The following is a 17,181-nucleotide window of genomic DNA, read 5'->3' as shown; positions in this document are numbered from 1 at the left end:
TGAGCTCAGGATAATATTAATATTTAATGCTGTGGTGTGACTGTTGATTGAGCGACCGACTTTCTAGGTGATTTAGGTGCGCAGTGCATTGTTGGTCAAAAAAACTTTCTCGCAAATTACCTTAACATAAAGATTTTTAACCTTCTTGCAGAGGTCTTTTTCTTCCCTTCGTTCTGGCTTTAGGTTTCCCTGACCATCATAAAGCTCAGCGCCCTATGGAAGGAAGGAAAAATAACTTCTGCTCGCAGAGTAAATATTTTCGGCCCACAATGAAGAAAATGCTGTTTGAATCTTTTCTCAAAGCAGTCTTATTTCTTTATTATTTATTATTGTTTTAACGCTTTTTTGCTTAAAATGATCGACCAAAGAATAAACAATTCGCTCATTGGCTGATGAAGTACTGACTTTCGAGGTAAAATAACCTAGTTTTACAGCTATCTGACGCAGCTATCAACAGATATTCCGTTACCTCCTGATAGGTAGTTGTTGGCTGATAAGTCTAATGAAACTTTAATCAGGCAAAAACGAAAACTGAGAGGCTAAGATTGCTGTTTTTAACAGTACTTGGAAACCGCAAATACAAAATGTGTTTTATCTATGGAAGGGTTTTAACCTAACTTGAATTGGAGAATTGTGTTAGAAGGGGGTGACTTCAGTTTTTTAAATAAGAAAGTCTTCCCATTTTTCTCTTTTAAAATAGAGTTTGTACCAATTTCTACAATATATAGAGCGAAGGCAAATAAAAAAATACTAGTCAACATGTATAAATAGTCAAAAAGACACAAAAGAAAACAATGAAATTAGGGTCTACTAAAGTGTATTAGTCTAATATCTATTTCACGGGTTTAATGACTTCACTCTATTAAAATACTTGGTGCAAATTATAGGTAAAATTATAGGTGCAAAAGAATGATTTACATCTTTTTTTTTTGACAGAGAACATAAAATATGTAATAGGCAAAATAAAGAAAATAAGCAAACTTTCTAGGAGCTAGCATATTTGGCCGTTAACGCCCATAAAAATATATACCAGAACTGTGGTGTTTTATAATGAATTTGAGTCTTCTCGGTTTAGTTCTCTGGAATGTTTAAAGGGAGCATTTATCTTTGTTAAAAACAGCTTCAAGTAATTAGTGAGCCAGAGTAGTACACGTTGTAAAACGGTGTATCGGTGGGGTCTCTGTGAGGAAAACTACTCCGATCCGTCACAGAACACAAACAAGTGGAATATATAATTAGCTTTCAGCCAAAGTTGACTGATTTTTTAATGTACTTTTCTTCTTTTTGAATGGAAAAAATCGCAAAACCTTCAGAAAGCATGTGGGTATATCAATTTGATTCAAGCCAAAGAATTGAGTAACACTGAAATGTTCGTTTTTTTTGGGCACATTCGCGAGTGTCCTTCTTATCCGAAGTTTTATCGCTTATCACACACAAAAAACTGCTCTATAATGTTATTCTATCATATTTATTTTAGTTGACAATAACATTTTTTTCAATGCCACATCAATCCCAACCTTTCCTTACTAGCAGAGTCTATTTTCCTTTTGTTTTGGTTGAGAGGAAGGGAGAGAAAGAGAAGAGAGACTCTGCTAGCAGCAAATCCCAACCTCATATAAAAATGAATACACAGGGAACTTGAGAGAACTAAACTTATTTTATTTAGACTAAAATGCTTCCATTGCAAACCCTACAGTAAAACCGAAACCACACAGTTCGTGTATGATCAGTTGAGAGCAGCGCTCTTGATACTTTAAATTTATCATATAAGATCAAAAATTCCTCAATTTGAGTTATCCACTGAAATATCGCCCACAGAAAAGTTTACACTTCTGCAGATTTCGGTTTAATTTTACATTTAAAATGTTTTCAAAAATCATCGAATTAAAGTGTTTTTGGTTACAATGGCTTGAAATTTGCCTTTAAATAATAAATACCTTGCACGGATAGCAAAAACATGAAATATTTAAATGCAATATATTTTTGACCTTTTTTGTTTAAAGATAAAGAATTGAGGGCTATTTTTGTACATATCCTACGCAGGGATCTTTCTCTCACACTAGGGTATATTTGAAGGTGGTGATAAAGAGCACCTCTCAACATGGCGATACAGATGCGTGAATGGGACTGTATTTGAGAATAGTTGCCAAAATTAAGAATTAATTAAATTTATCAACCAAGATAAACTTATACAACTTTAAAATCTGTTTTAAAACATTCGACTCTAAATTTGAATGCTTTAAGTTTTGAAATTTTGAGAGATTCTTATAACATTGGACTTGCGGCGCATTATATTAATTTACAAAAAACTATTCATAAATAGTAGTTAAATTATTTTATACAGTTTATACAAGTCAAGTTAGAAGTTTAAACATTTTTAGTCCTATAATTTTTGTGAAAAAAAAAAAACCCTGTTGAGTGCCGCTGAGTTACAACTAGCAACGTGGGCTCAAAATCGTCTTGAAGCCTTCGTGCGCATGCGTGGGTTTTTTGAGACATTAAAAAATATTATTTATATTATTACAGGTGTAGAGCGGATGGTTTTGATGGTTAAAAGAAAAAGAGCCCAGTTCTATTGATTTTTCCTGCTTATTTTATATCATGGCGGCCACATTTAAAATTTATTGTTTCTTGGGTACGGTTGTGCACTGAGTCGCTTGCCGAACAACTACAAAAAAATAGAGGCTTTGCACCATCACGTGATGGCGGCTATGAAAGGAGGTACAACAATAGAGTTGTTCTCCCCTGGGAAGCTGAATTCTTTCTCATGAAAATCAGATTCGACCAGATTCAATTGTTCGTGTCTCCTGTCATGGCTGCCATCACGTAATGGTGCAAAGCCTCTATAGCCTCAAAAAATTGCTTGACTCGAAACTACTGCTCACTATCAACTCAAAGACTTTGCCGTTCTTACTGCGCATGTTCAATAAGAGATTATTTCCCTGAGCATGTGCAGTAACAATAAGCTTGAATGAACGCGAATGAACTGCCGACATCTGGGTTGAATATCACTGATTATTGACATCAGTGATGGCGTACTCTAACAAAGGTATTTTCAGTTGTCTATTCCAATATGGCGGTGCAAAAATACCTCGTTCGCTGTTTTGATTTATCTAAGCCGTTCGTAATAGTTATAGACATCTGATTGAAGTAAATCCGAATCAGAAATCCTCCGATCACTCAAAGCACACAGGGAACCCACTCGTTCTACACGTGATTTGTACTCATATTTAAATGAAGCACACGTGTCCGTCACGAGACATTCACGTGCACACTGAGTGACGTCATCTACCAGTTGCCACATCAGAATGCTGTTGTTGAAGGTGGTGTCTTTATGGACCATACTGAAGGAGCCTTGTGTTGCGGGAAGATCTGGAATTAATAAGATTGGGAATCCTAAATAATTTTTACTGTGCCATTCCTGGTAAACAAAAAAATAATACACAAGGACCTAACCTCGTTGCTTGCTACATACGACTTTACACTTTTGCAATTCACATTGATGATGATACCACTTTCCATATACATCTTTAACTGCACACTCATAATTAGTACCCAGACTGCTGCCTGTGAGACCCCCTGCAAGATGAGGATCACGTGATTCATTCCAAGTGGGCAAAACTCCCACGTATGGTACACTGGCCTGGCTTAGGACCAAGCAGTTAGTTGTGTTGAGATAATCATTTAGGTGTAGTGTTTTAATGAGGCGATCTTGGACGAAGTCACCACCAGACTTGGTAAGATAAAAGGTTCCACGGTAGTTCGTGCAGTATTGGGCGGCTTGTACTTGGCTGTTGAAGGACGTGTTGAAACTGATGTGAAAACACATGTCGTTTGCTGTGTGCCAACCCAGATCACAACCTGTAACGAACATTAATTGATACACTGTAATGTTAACTTTAATGCAAAGTTTAAAGGTTATGATTTAACCAACATGGCGGCTATGACGTCACGTACAAGCCAAGGATACAACTATTTAAAAAAGGGAAAACTTCTTTAATTTAATTTCTGATATGATGTATACTTACTTTGATCAAGGCTGTTGACAAATTTATAGACGTAATTCGCTCCATCTTTCCCTACTCCTTTCACGCAATTCTCACTCGAGCCATCGCGAGCATATGTTACCTCGGAATCCTTTCCCGACCAACACTCGCCATAATGTTGAAGACCAAAATACCTACAAGTATGAAAACGAAACGAAAATCCATCGAATCAAGTGGTTTGTGCGGGTAGATGTGAAGTGCAGATGTAAAAGGGTTACGTTGAAGCCAGTCTTTAGTGAATACTGATCTATTTACCTATGTCCTCTGCTTTGAGCCAGTCGCGAGCAGTTTTCAATGACCTCCTCGATAGTGTTCCATGTCATTGAAAAGTAAAAATTCTCGAGTAATTCAGGAAGAGGGTGTGAAGTGTTGCTCTTGTCAGCATAGCAACCAACTCCGACATAAGGAGAAGATACAGCTAAGATAAATGAATAAAGTTACGAGTGTAAAGAACTATGAGATACAAAAGATAAGGAACCTATTGTCTACGAATGCCAATAATAATAATAATAATTTTATTACTTATATAGCGCAAAAATTCATTAAAATATATGATCTAATGCGCTTAATGTAGGGAATATCTTACATAAACAACTGCAGAAAAAAATTCCGTAGGTAAGACAAATTTAAAGATGAATAAAACTGACAAAAGTTTGAAAATATTTTAAATGTTTTTCATTTCGGAAAAACCCCGAGTTAACGGGATTTTAATACCGGTGTCAACGACTAACAAAACACGCCTTCATACGCTTATTTTATACTGACGTCTAGGCACATAAACTTAACCCTCGTATTTATTTAGCTTTTTCAATTTAAACTTTAAATTAAAAAAAGAGAGTGAAAAAAGCATATTCCACGGGCGGCGGAAAGAAACAAAACAACTGCTCATATGAAGAGCGCAAATTCGGTTGCTACGGTCTCATCAAACACAAGGACAAGAACCTTTGTTTTCAAAATTTCTTTCTTGAATCAAGGCATGTGATAAGACATATTTTCATCTCAAAATTGGTTAAAATGATAAATACACAAACGAAAAAGGGCCTAAAATTTTTCTCATACATATATTCAAAATTGAAGGTATATTAACGGGTTATTAACGTGAAACAGTCGACTATGTTAAAGTCAGCTGAAGCAAGGTGAATTTTTTAGAATTTGAAATGACTAGAAAAAAGAACAATGTAAATAATAGGACAAAAAAAACAACATCCTAGATTTGACTTCTGAAGTTTTCAATCAATCAAGTTTGCACTTTTCTTTACATTGGAGTCGAAAACGAGTACTTCTTTACTTTCAAAACAGGTGCACGAGTTGTTGCCAAAATTTATTCCAATCCAAAGCGTAATTCAAGTAATGCTTAGAAAATTTAAACAAAATTAAAAAATAACGTTTGTATGAAAATAAATTTATCTATTCTGCCCAATTCTATTTGAGTTTTGTAACAGGTTTTCGGTTGCACTTTTGGCGCTATTTTGAATTATATATTCAACTTTTTGACGTCTTAATCTTTAGTCTTTAAGAAAGAGTAAACTTTTTGTCTTTATTTTTTGCCGACGAAGTAATAGCGGTTTTCTAATCCTAGAATAGATACACATCACCGGGCCTTGTCTTACGAAATAAAAAGTTCTTGTCACTGACGTGATGGTTATCATTAAAACCCATTACGAACTTGCAATCTCTCAACTTAAAAAAACACTTTTACTTAGAGCCAGATTTTTAACACCAAGATGAATTTTAGTGATAAATCATGTCAAATGGGGATTTTTATATTCGCATTTGATAAACTAAAGTCACAAAAAAATGTTTTTCAAACCTTTTATCTCGCTATTTTTAGTCGCTTTATCCAGTTTTCGAACCAAAAAACCAGCATTTCTCGCACAATATTATGTCGTTCAGGCGAGGACACAGATTTTCTATTTTTTCCTTTTGTTAGATTCCGAATTATCATAGTGATTTCTCGTTTTTTTCAAGCCATATTTCTAGGTTTATATTCTTTAAATTAAAGGGATAAAGTCACTCGAATGATAAAAGCCATTTCAAGGTTATTAAAAAAGGTATTCTAGGTCAGTCATTAGTAATATAATTTTGTACACTGAATATATTGTTACTCGAGAAGAAGGATGACTACTTATTAGGACTAAAAAGGAAAAAAACCCTTAAGGTTAAATGATTGCTATCAATGTAGCTTGGCTCAAGAAAGTGAAAATGATTAATAAATAGAACGTTTTCGTTTTGATGAATAAATAGAGCTTTTCGAAAAATATCGATTGTAAGAAAATGAACTAGAAAGTAAGAATCTAGGGATGAAGTTTGTTTGAATTTTTGCTGTTTTTCAGAAGCCAACAAGACTAAACATATAAATAAATCTGGGGAAAAACACTGTAGGTTTAAATGTCAACTTACGCGAACTCGATAGTAACTAAATGAACCAGAAAGTAATAATATAGGGATGAAGTTTGTTTGAATTTTTGCTGTTTTTCACAAGCCGACAAGACTACACATAAAAATAAGACTGAAAAAAACTATAGGTTTAAATATCAACTTACCCAAACTCTCGATTCTCTTCAGGGTAACGAAAAACCAAAGTAGGGAAAATGCAAAAAACATTCTTGTAAGACGATGTCACTATTAATGTTGGTTTAAAAAAGGTTTTAGTATGAACACAACGTAGGTTTTTCTGAGTATTAAAGTGAATGATATATTTTCTAAAATATTATCCCAGACAAAGTGTATGCGGGCCGAAAAGTAATGATACGAAATAGCTGGGTCGAGAGTGACGGCCATCTGGTCTGTCGTTCTCTCTATTCTTAAACCATTGAATAGCATATGCAGATTAGATGCATAATTTTTGTTTAAAAAGGCAAAGCAAAACAAACTGACTCTTGAAATTCGTGATTTTTACGATTGCATTCATTAGACTTCAGCAAGAGGTTGACTTGTGTTTATTCTAAAGTCGGAATATAGTTTAATAGAAAGACGAGACCATGCAGAGGTTAGGGGAGAAGCTAAGCGAATTACAATTTCCATCTCAACTAAAGCTTGAACACTTTTGATTGATATTTGAAAAATCGCATAATATGCGTCTTGAAGTCACTTGAGAATCTTTTTAACGATAATTTCAAACACTTAAAACTTCAAGGCCTAAATAATAAGTGGCCTATATAGAAGGACTGGAAGTTGAGTGCAGCGCGCGCTGATATCGGTAGACGATTATACACTATTCCAATCTTTTCAGTCGTTTATTATAACTAGCGTTCCTTTGGTATTTATTTATTACTGTACATGGTTTTAGCATTGATAACTGAAGAATACAAAATGTCGAAATAAATTAAAGCAACATTTTAGCAAGACGCTATGATACTTGGACAAGCAGACAGAAAGACGTTAACGGAGTGACAGGCAGTCAGAAGTACGAACAGACAGACGAATAGAAAGGCAGACGAAATGTATAGACATGCAGACAGACGGACCGACAGACATATTGACAGATAGAAAGACGGCCCGCGAACGGTGGACAGACAGCTAAACAGGTGCAGATACAGACAGACACACGGACAGGCAGACAAAGTTTGAACTTCAACTCTTTGACTTCTGTACAATTTTTATTCCTCCGTGTTCCGTTTCTTTGATATCTACGCCAAACTGATGTAGCTTGCTATTTTCAGAGAGTCCCTGTTTTTCAAGTTCGGCTACTATTTTCTGATTTTCAATGTTGTTTTCTAGAAGATTTCGAATGGCAAAGACAGCCCACTGACAGATGTCTGAAGCAAGTTAAGGATCATCACTCATACAGGTAAAAAGAAAGGGTAGATAGGTTAAAAATAAAGTATTGATCTTACATAACTAAAGGATACAAGGGTTGTGATCATCAATGTTACAGTGATCGAGAAGAAGGGGAATCCCTTCTTTGATACGTACCTAAAAAAAGATTTAAAACTGTTGTTGATGATGATACATGATGATACATGATGATACATGATGGTGATGATATAATTATGGTGATGATATATAATGATGACATGATAATTCATGATATGTGATGCATGATGATGATACATGATAATGATATATGAGACATGATGATGATACATGATGATGATACATGATGATGATACATGATGATGATACACGATGATGATACATGATGATGATACATGATGATGGTACATGATGATGATACATGATAATGATACACGATGATGATACATGATGATGATACACAATGATGATACATGATGATGATACATGATGATACATGATGATGGTACATGATGATGATATATGATAATGAGACATGATGATGATACATGATGGTGATGATGCATGATGGTGATACATGGTGATGATAATGTTGTTGATCATGAATGAAGAAAATTTACCAACCCAATGTTACTCTCCCTCCATTATCCATTATGCATAAGAGAATTAATGGACAGACCCCTGAATATATGAATGAAAACCTTCTTACGAACGCTGATATACATAATAGAAATACTCGTTTTAAGAAATATAATTTTAGGTGCCCCCTCTTTCATCGACAGACCGAGGGTGGTAGAACTTTTACTGTTAGAGCCATTAAATTATGGAACAGTATGAACAATGACATTAAGCAATCACAATCAATTAAGGGCCTCAAAAAGGGTCTGTACGTTAAGTACTTAGGATATCAGAAAGAAAGTTTAACATTTTATTAGATTATTAGATCATTTGTATGAAAGTCATGTTCATTTTAGTAACGATGTAAGGCGTTTGTTCTGAGTCATGGGGGCTCCGTGCCAGCTTCACCCCAGGTCTTCCAGGTTGCGGCCTGAGGACTTGGAGTGGAGCTGTGCTGCGGTGCTCTTGGCTTGGAGGAAACGTCTTACGTTATTATTATTATTTTTTATTAGAGATTCCTTAATTTTATTTATTTATTATTCACGTTTAGTTTGTTGATAATTTTTTTCTCGATTATGTATTTTTTAGTATTTCTTAGTTTTTTATTGTTATAATTTTCAGAGGGCCACTGGGTTTTCAGTACGATGTGTTTTATTGTAACTGTTGTGTGTCCCCTCTTTAAATAAAGTTTTATTATTATTATTATTATTATTATTATTATTATTATCACAAGAATTAAGGCATAATCAAGTGAGTAACGAAAGGAAAGTATTATTTTAGCACAGAGATTGAACCAGTGAAGCATGGTATGACCTCATGGTTTCAGTAATCTGTGCACTTTACTATATAGTATTTAACACCCATTGCATCATCATGATGTATCATCATACATCATATCATCTTACATCATATCATCATGTATAATCATCATCATGTATCATCATCATGTATCACTACCATGTAACATGATCATGTATCATCATCATGTATCCACATATCATGTATAATCAAGATGTATGATCATTATGTATCATCATGTATCATCATGTATCATCACCATGTATCATCATCATGTATCATCATCATGTATCATCACCATGTATCATCACCATGTATCATCGTGTATCACCATCATGTATCATCATCATGTACCATCATCACGTATCATCATCATGCATCATGTATCATCATCATCATGTATCATCACCATGTATCATCATCATGTATCATCATCATGTATCATCACCATGTATCATCATCATGTATCGTCATCATGTATTGTCATCATGTATCATCATCATGTATCATCATCATCATGTATCAACATCATCATGTATCAACATCATGTATCATCATCATGTATCATCATCATGTTGTATCATCATCATGTATCATCATCATGTATCATCATCATGTATCATCATCATGTATCATCATCATGTATCATCATCATGTATCATTAGCATGTACCATCATGTATCATCATGTATCATCATCATGTATCATCATCATGTATCATCATCACGTATCATCATCATGCATCATGTATCATCATCATCATGTATCATCATCATGTATCATCATCATGTATCATCACCATGTATCGTCATCATGTATCGTCATCATGTATTGTCATCATGTATCATCATCATGTTGTATCATCATCATGTATCATCATCATGTATCATCATCATGTATCATCATCATGTATCATCATCATGTATCATTATCATGTACCATCATCATGTATCATCATCAAGCATAATCATCATCATCCTCATCATGTATCATCATCATGTAATATCATCACTCTGTATCCTCATCATGTATCCTCATCATGTATCATCATCATTCATCATCATCATGTATCATCATCATCATGTATCATCATGATGTATCATCATCATCATGTATCATCATGATGTATCATCATCATCATGTATCATCATCATCATGTATCATCATCATGTATCATCACCATGTATCATCATCCTGTATCATCATCATGTATCATCATCATGTATCATCACCATGTATCATCATCATGTATCATCACCATGTATCATCATCATGTATCTTCATCATGTATTTTCATCATGTATCATCATCATGTATCATCATCATGTATCGTCATCATGTATTGTCATCATGTATCATCATCATCATGTATCAACATCATCATGTATCATCATCATGTATCATCATCATGTTGTATCATCATCATGTATCATCATCATGTATCATCATCATGTATCATCATCATGTATCATCATCACGTATCATCATCATGCATCATGTATCATCATCATCATGTATCATCATCATGTATCATCATCATGTATCATCACCATGTATCATCATCATGTATCGTCATCATGTATTGTCATCATGTATCATCATCATCATGTATCAACATCATCATGTATCAACATCATGTATCATCATCATGTATCATCATCATGTTGTATCATCATCATGTATCATCATCATGTATCATCATCATGTATCATCATCATGTATCATCATCATGTATCATCATCATGTATCATTATCATGTACCATCATCATGTATCATCATCAAGCATAATCATCATCATCCTCATCATGTATCATCATCATGTAATATCATCACTCTGTATCCTCATCATGTATCCTCATCATGTATCATCATCATGTATCATCATCATCATGTATCATCATGATGTATCATCATCATCATGTATCATCATCATCATGTATCATCATCATCATGTATCATCATCATCATGTATCATCATCATCATGTATCATCATCATGTATCATCATCATGTATCATCATCATGTATCATCATTATGTATCATCATCATGTATCATCATCATGTATCATCATCATGTATCATCATGTATCATCATCATCATGTATCATCATCATGTACATGTATTATTATTGGCATCACCTTCATTAAATGACTGACCTCACCTGATCTTGATTTATCCTGTGTTGGTAGCACATGTTGCCAATTAGTCTCACAAGGTCACGCTTAAAGCCATGGGTTGGGCTTAACTTACCAGAGTCATGTGATTGTGGTACAGATAATGTGTTGGAGAATCGATCACGATTTTGAGGTTTGTTGGTCTGGTGTAAGAGATCTGAAACAAATGGGTAAGTGAACAAAAGATGAATAGATGAATAGATGGAAGCAGTGGAAAATAAATGAAATTATAAATGAATGGGAGACGTAGAGATGTAAGATAGGGATATGGGAAATTGAAAATAGAGGGAAGAGGATAAGGAGCAAGAAAGATAAATGATGGATGGACTGACTGACTGACTGAATGATGGACATGGATAAAAAATTGAGCTCACCTAAAGCCTTTTGTAAGAGTTGAATATGATTTTGCAGAGCAGATAGATGAAGAGCCGTAGCCTTGGATAACAAACTCAGAAGTCTTGCAATTAACAAAGCATCTAGCTACAACAACAAAAAGGTAAATTCAACCCACTACTAAAATTATTAACTTTTCCTAACCGAAAAAAAACAAGAGGAAAAAACGATTGTAGGGGGGTGATAGATAGGGTGAGCAATGAGAAAAATTGAAAATTGAGAAATAAAGATGGTTACATGGCAATGTGAGTGAACAAATGAGCATTGGAATAATAGGATTACATGATTTGTAGCCTTTTTTATCAAACCCTGAAATAACCTTTGGGCTGATATACATCAGCGCATGGCTAACTCACAGATTGAAACCTGAAACAACCTCTTGGCTGATCTAAGTCAGGACATAGCGAACTCACAGATTGAACCCTGAAACAACCTCTGGGCTGATCTAAGTCAGGCCATGGCTAACTCACAGATCGAACCCTGAAACAACCTCTGTTCTGATCTAAGTCAGGGCATGGCTAACTCACAGATTGAACCCTGAAACAACCTCTGCGCTGATCCAAATCAGAGAATGGCTAGCTCACAGATTGAACCCTGAAACAACCTCTGGGCTGATCTAAGTCAGGACATGGCTAACTCACAGATTGAACCCTGAAACAACCACTGGGTTGATCTAAGTCAGGGCACAACCAAGCAACGATCTGAATTGGAATTTAGCATGTTCGATTTTGTGGAGTGAGGAGAACTGGAGACGGAGAACCTGGAGAGAAAACCCCTTGAAGTAAGAGACCCAACAATCTGTACTCATTTTTTGTTGAAATAGCTATCTACCCTTGTCTTGCCATGATCACCTTTTAGTGATAATACGTACCATGTTTTCAGCTGTCAAGCAATCAAACTCTTTCTGGAAGAAAGTATCTGATGTTCTATCAAATTCATCGGCTAGGAAAACCAGGGATTCATCTGGTACAGACCACTGAGAAATGGCTGGTGTTGAGGGTTCTTGACTACTACTGTTTGAATTTGAGCCTTTGGAAAAAAGAAGGCAAAATGAATTGTCCTTTTTCTTGTTTGTTCAAGCATACTGCTGTGTTTTTTATGACCACAGACTAATTTATGTCAGTCTAGCCTACAATCATTGCCTTAATTACTTGGCACAATATTAATAATTAATTACACATTAATGACGATTCTTGATTTGTTATTCATACAAAAAAAACTCCCCCTTCCCACCCCCCCCCCCCCCCCCACACCAATGTTGCTTTGAAATGAAAGTGCTGTCATAGACCATAACATTGAATAAGCAGGAGGGTAGAGTTTTGGTATGATTTTGCATTTGCACTGTTCGAAGACCGTAATGAAAGACTAACTCGAAAAAATAAAAAAAGGAAAATAGGAGTAAATAAGTTTTACCTGCAAGATGGACTTGAATGAGATCAAGCAAGATGATCCTAGCAAAAATTTCATTTTTAAAGTTACTGTATGGACATGATGGCATGCATCACAACTCTGATGGAATAATAGACCACCTTGCAAGATATTCCCAATGCAGCCCAATTCACAGGATAAAACAATATAATCTTACTCTCATGAGAGCTGAAAGTCATTGTTTTGTCCTCCGAGTTAAACAGCTCTGGGAATTGCTGAAACTGGTCTATAAGTCCAGCTTCCAAAAAGAAAAACATCTTTACCTTGCACTAGGATCAAACTCCATTCCTTTGTACAGATCCCCCGTGTGACCATTCCTCACTAAAGTTTCTACAATGAAATACCTTCAAATAAAAGAAATAAGTTATTATGGTAGACTATAGCTATCAACTTGCCATATCATTTCTCGCTCATACAAAAACTGCTCTAGCAATGGTTGAAATTTAGCTGAAGAAATTACTGTACCAATGTAGAGTATTTCTAGTAGATTATTTTGCCATTGGAAGTTACTACAAGTATGCTGTAAACTATACTCACCCCCATTCAAGCTCATCATGATCAGAACACAAATGCAGTATCTGAGACATAATCTTGAGGCCTTGGTGGGATGATACAAGGTCTAACCTAGTGCAAGAATATTTCTCTGCTTCAGCTTCTATCATACATAATATTATTATGAAATGAAGGATGACATATTGCACTTGCATGTCACCTCTAGGGTCTCAGGTTCAATTTCTCAACTTGGCATTATATGTAAGCAGAGTTTGTTAGGTTCCTCCCTTGCTTTGAGGGTTATTCTCTGTTTTCTCCGGTTTTCCTCCCTCCACAAAAACCTAACACACTAAATTTGAATTTGATCTGTGAGTTACAAATGAAGCTGTTCCTTTACTTTGATCAGCTTAGATGTTGTTTCAGGGTTCAATAAGAAAGTTAGTTGTGCCCCGACTTTGATCAGTCCAGAGCTTGTTTTAGGGTTTGATCAGTAAGTTAGCCATGCCTTGACTTTGATCAGCCCTGAGGTTGTTTACGTATATAAATGAAATTTCAAAGGTTTTTTTATATTCAAGCCATTAAAATGTACATAATCTAACTTCACTATCTCTGAGGTGCATGTGGTGTTATATAGCCACCATGTTTGTTCACTTTAACAAACAACTTGTTATTGGTTTGTTTTATGAAGTCATTCAACATGGTAGCCTTGTCTTCTTATCTTTTGGCATGTACACCATTAATAGAACCATGCTATACCTTTGTTGTGATGTCATGCTGTTGTATATCACCATGCACATGCAGTTTTGAATTTGCAGACTGGCTGATGTCATCACTGATCTACAAAATGATGAGTAGCTTCAATGTTACTATGATAATCTATTGCTGATAAACAGTGGCAGTAACATCAGCAGTAGTAGCAGCAGCAGGAAAAAAGAACTTAGGAGAGGGAGAGAGGGTGAAGGAGAATGGTAATGAGAATGAGATCAAGAACAAGAAGGAGAAGGCAAAGGCAAAGGCAAAGGAGAATGAGAAGAAGAAGGAGAAGGAGAAAGAGAAGGAGAAAGAGAAAGAGAAAGAGAAAGAGAAAGAGAAAGAGAAAGAGAAAGAGAAAGAGAAAGAGAAAGAGAAAGAGAAAGAGAAAGAGAAAGAGAAGAAGAATGAAAAGGAAGAAAAGAGAGAGGGAGAGAGGAAAGGGGAAGCAAATGAGAAACTAAAGGAAAAATGAGAACAAAAAATGAAAATGGAAGTGGAGGAAAAGAAGAGGTAGAAGAAAGAGCAGGAAAAGAGAAAACTACATTTTTTCAATTTTGAAACCTTTAAAAGTATCCACCAGTTTCTCCTTTCAATACCCCCACAAACTTCTCCCTGTTGCTCTCAACATGTTCTATTGTTGAGATGCACTACTGGTTTGTGTGTTGTTAGCTTTACTTACAGGAAAAAATCAGGGTAACACTGTTTCCATATGGATTCTTGTGTTAAAGTGTTTCCAACAGTTACGTTTCCAATCAGTTGGATTGCAATTTTGATTGTTTCATTTACTGTATCTATGAAATAGAAAGACAGTTTGAATACTCAAATATTATATTATGTATGGATTACCAGTAAATATCTTTGTATATACAGCTATTTCAAATAATATTTCAAAGCCGACAATGAGGACTGGACGGGATTTCAAGTCTAAGCAATTAGTTCTAATTATTTGAAATCCCGTCCAGTTTGATATTGGAGGCTTTGAAATGACTTCTCATGCTCATTATTTATTCAACTTGGAGTAACTGGAACAAAATAGGACTGAATTAATTTTGTTCCAGTTACTCCAGACTGATTGCATTCCTTTCACAGGACTTTACCAGGTTTCAAGTAACATCATGTGACCCAAAAATAGCCCATTGATTGGCTGGTTTATGAGAAAAATGGTTGAATACTGAGTACTGTATACTGAATAGTGCATTCCAAGATCAAAGGATATTGTGGGTCTCGTTAATTTGAAGTAAAAAGTAAATATACAGCAATTAACTCTCTACATGTCATAAGTATATTGTTTCAGATGGAATACACTAAAAATAGAATAAATAATAATAATTTTTAATCCTATTATACTCCTTGAATAGTCCTTGAATTTTAAGTGGTTACCTCGGCACTAACCCTGTATAAAACATTAATATAAAACTTTCAAAATTATCAGACTTACTTATTTCATCTGATTCTTGAAAACGAGGCCTCAGTAAAGTATGAGTAATTTTCATAACTTGTTGAATGACTCCTTTTGTCCTTTAGAAATAAACAATACTAATAATGTTTAATACATTGTTGAACATTATACATCATATGTATAATTTTAGACTTGAATATATAGTTTCACGTGCTATGATTGGTCAAGCGACCAGTGATTATGAGACGATAATCAGTACTCAAACGGTGATTATGAGGTTTTCCAAATTTTGCCAGTCAGAGTGGAAGTACATGTAATACTAAAATGTTTTTTTAAAACCAGAATTTTGTCTTTTCTCTGATATTCAAGTCTAAGATTATACTAAAACAATTATTATTCACCTCAGGCTCAGTGAATATGAGAATATTTCCCTCTCCGCTCAAAGACTCGTGGCTCTGTAAAATTTCACAATATTCACTTCGCCTTGTGCAAATAATTATAAAATATTAATTTGCCAAAAATTATCCACATCACTCCCAAAATTAAGAGCATCATATTCAACATTTTTCAAGGAACTTACTGTTGGGAGGGGTAGTGATGGTGGTAGGGGCTTACTGTAACATCCCTAGCCTTCTTGCACCTCTCCCAGTGCCCTCCAAAGTGACCCCTACTGAGCTGATTGGGTCTATTGACTTTATAGAAATAACATGAGTTCCTAAATAATGCTTACACAATATATTCTTGGTTTTGTGGAACACCGGCTGAAGAATTCCTCAGGAACCTCAATGCTTCAGTTACAGCCTCAAGACAAGATACCAATGTCTCGCCCATGGAAATTGTAGCTTGTGAAGAAAGTTCTTTCTCACACAAAACAAGGAATTGCTGAGCTTGGTCAAAATTTGATGAAGATATCTTGCTTCTGAAGGTAAATGAAAGATTTATTGATTATAATGATAGAGGAAAGGAGAAACAAGTTCCATTCAAGTTCGTTTCGTTTGAAGTTTAAAGTCAAAAGGGTCATGAAAAACTTTAGGATATCTTCCTAACCAAAGCTGTTACCTATAATCAGGATTTTTGGCCATCATCTTTAGACTATCAAAGAGTTTTCTGGAATCATTCCACTTGGAATTATTAAAACCCATGGAATCAATGGCGTCCGCCATCTTGGATATAGCTATGACATTATGTTACGATCACTAAATTTTAGATTTTTGAGAACACAAAGGAAGCCCATCGATAAGAAAAAAACTTCGAAAGTTTTTGTCAAAAAAATCTTGACTTACGTTTTCTTTCTTCAAATAGTTAAGAAATGGCCCAGACAA

The 17,181-nt window shown here is 35.0% G+C and overlaps 2 protein-coding genes and 1 long non-coding RNA gene across 3 annotated transcripts; 1 reads left to right on the top strand and 2 right to left on the bottom strand.

The window, feature by feature from the left end:
- Positions 1-1,638: 1,638 nt before the first annotated feature.
- LOC116304378 (uncharacterized) lies at positions 1,639-6,839 on the bottom strand. Its single transcript, XM_031714107.2, has 5 exons — positions 6,590-6,839; positions 4,302-4,464; positions 4,029-4,180; positions 3,457-3,861; positions 1,639-3,372 (listed from the first exon to the last, which is right to left on the bottom strand). Exons 1-5 carry the CDS (start codon positions 6,648-6,650, stop codon positions 3,110-3,112), a joined length of 1,044 nt encoding a protein of 347 aa, XP_031569967.1. The 5' UTR covers positions 6,651-6,839; the 3' UTR covers positions 1,639-3,109.
- A 424-nt stretch (positions 6,840-7,263) lies between these two features.
- On the bottom strand, positions 7,264-17,028 carry LOC116304371 (ataxin-10). The gene is made up of 13 exons (XM_089026102.1): positions 16,919-17,028; positions 16,590-16,778; positions 15,899-15,978; positions 15,140-15,251; positions 14,464-14,544; positions 13,753-13,839; positions 13,479-13,559; positions 13,201-13,238; positions 12,659-12,816; positions 11,769-11,874; positions 11,382-11,551; positions 7,898-7,961; positions 7,264-7,804 (listed from the first exon to the last, which is right to left on the bottom strand). Exons 1-13 carry the CDS (start codon positions 17,020-17,022, stop codon positions 7,620-7,622), a joined length of 1,455 nt encoding a protein of 484 aa, XP_088882228.1. The 5' UTR covers positions 17,023-17,028; the 3' UTR covers positions 7,264-7,619.
- Positions 11,442-15,200, top strand: LOC148913138 (uncharacterized). The gene is made up of 3 exons (XR_016119078.1): positions 11,442-11,564; positions 11,806-11,890; positions 14,523-15,200. It is a non-coding gene; the product is annotated as an uncharacterized LOC148913138 (long non-coding RNA).
- Positions 17,029-17,181: the final 153 nt, after the last annotated feature.

The sequence above is a fragment of the Actinia tenebrosa genome, unplaced genomic scaffold (genome assembly GCF_029948245.1).
Source record: "Actinia tenebrosa isolate PJP-AT-01 unplaced genomic scaffold, QUT_ActTen_1.0 PGA_scaffold0__85_contigs__length_37466705, whole genome shotgun sequence".
NCBI lineage: Eukaryota > Metazoa > Cnidaria > Anthozoa > Actiniaria > Actiniidae > Actinia > Actinia tenebrosa.
This window is presented reverse-complemented; position numbering and strand designations above follow the sequence as displayed.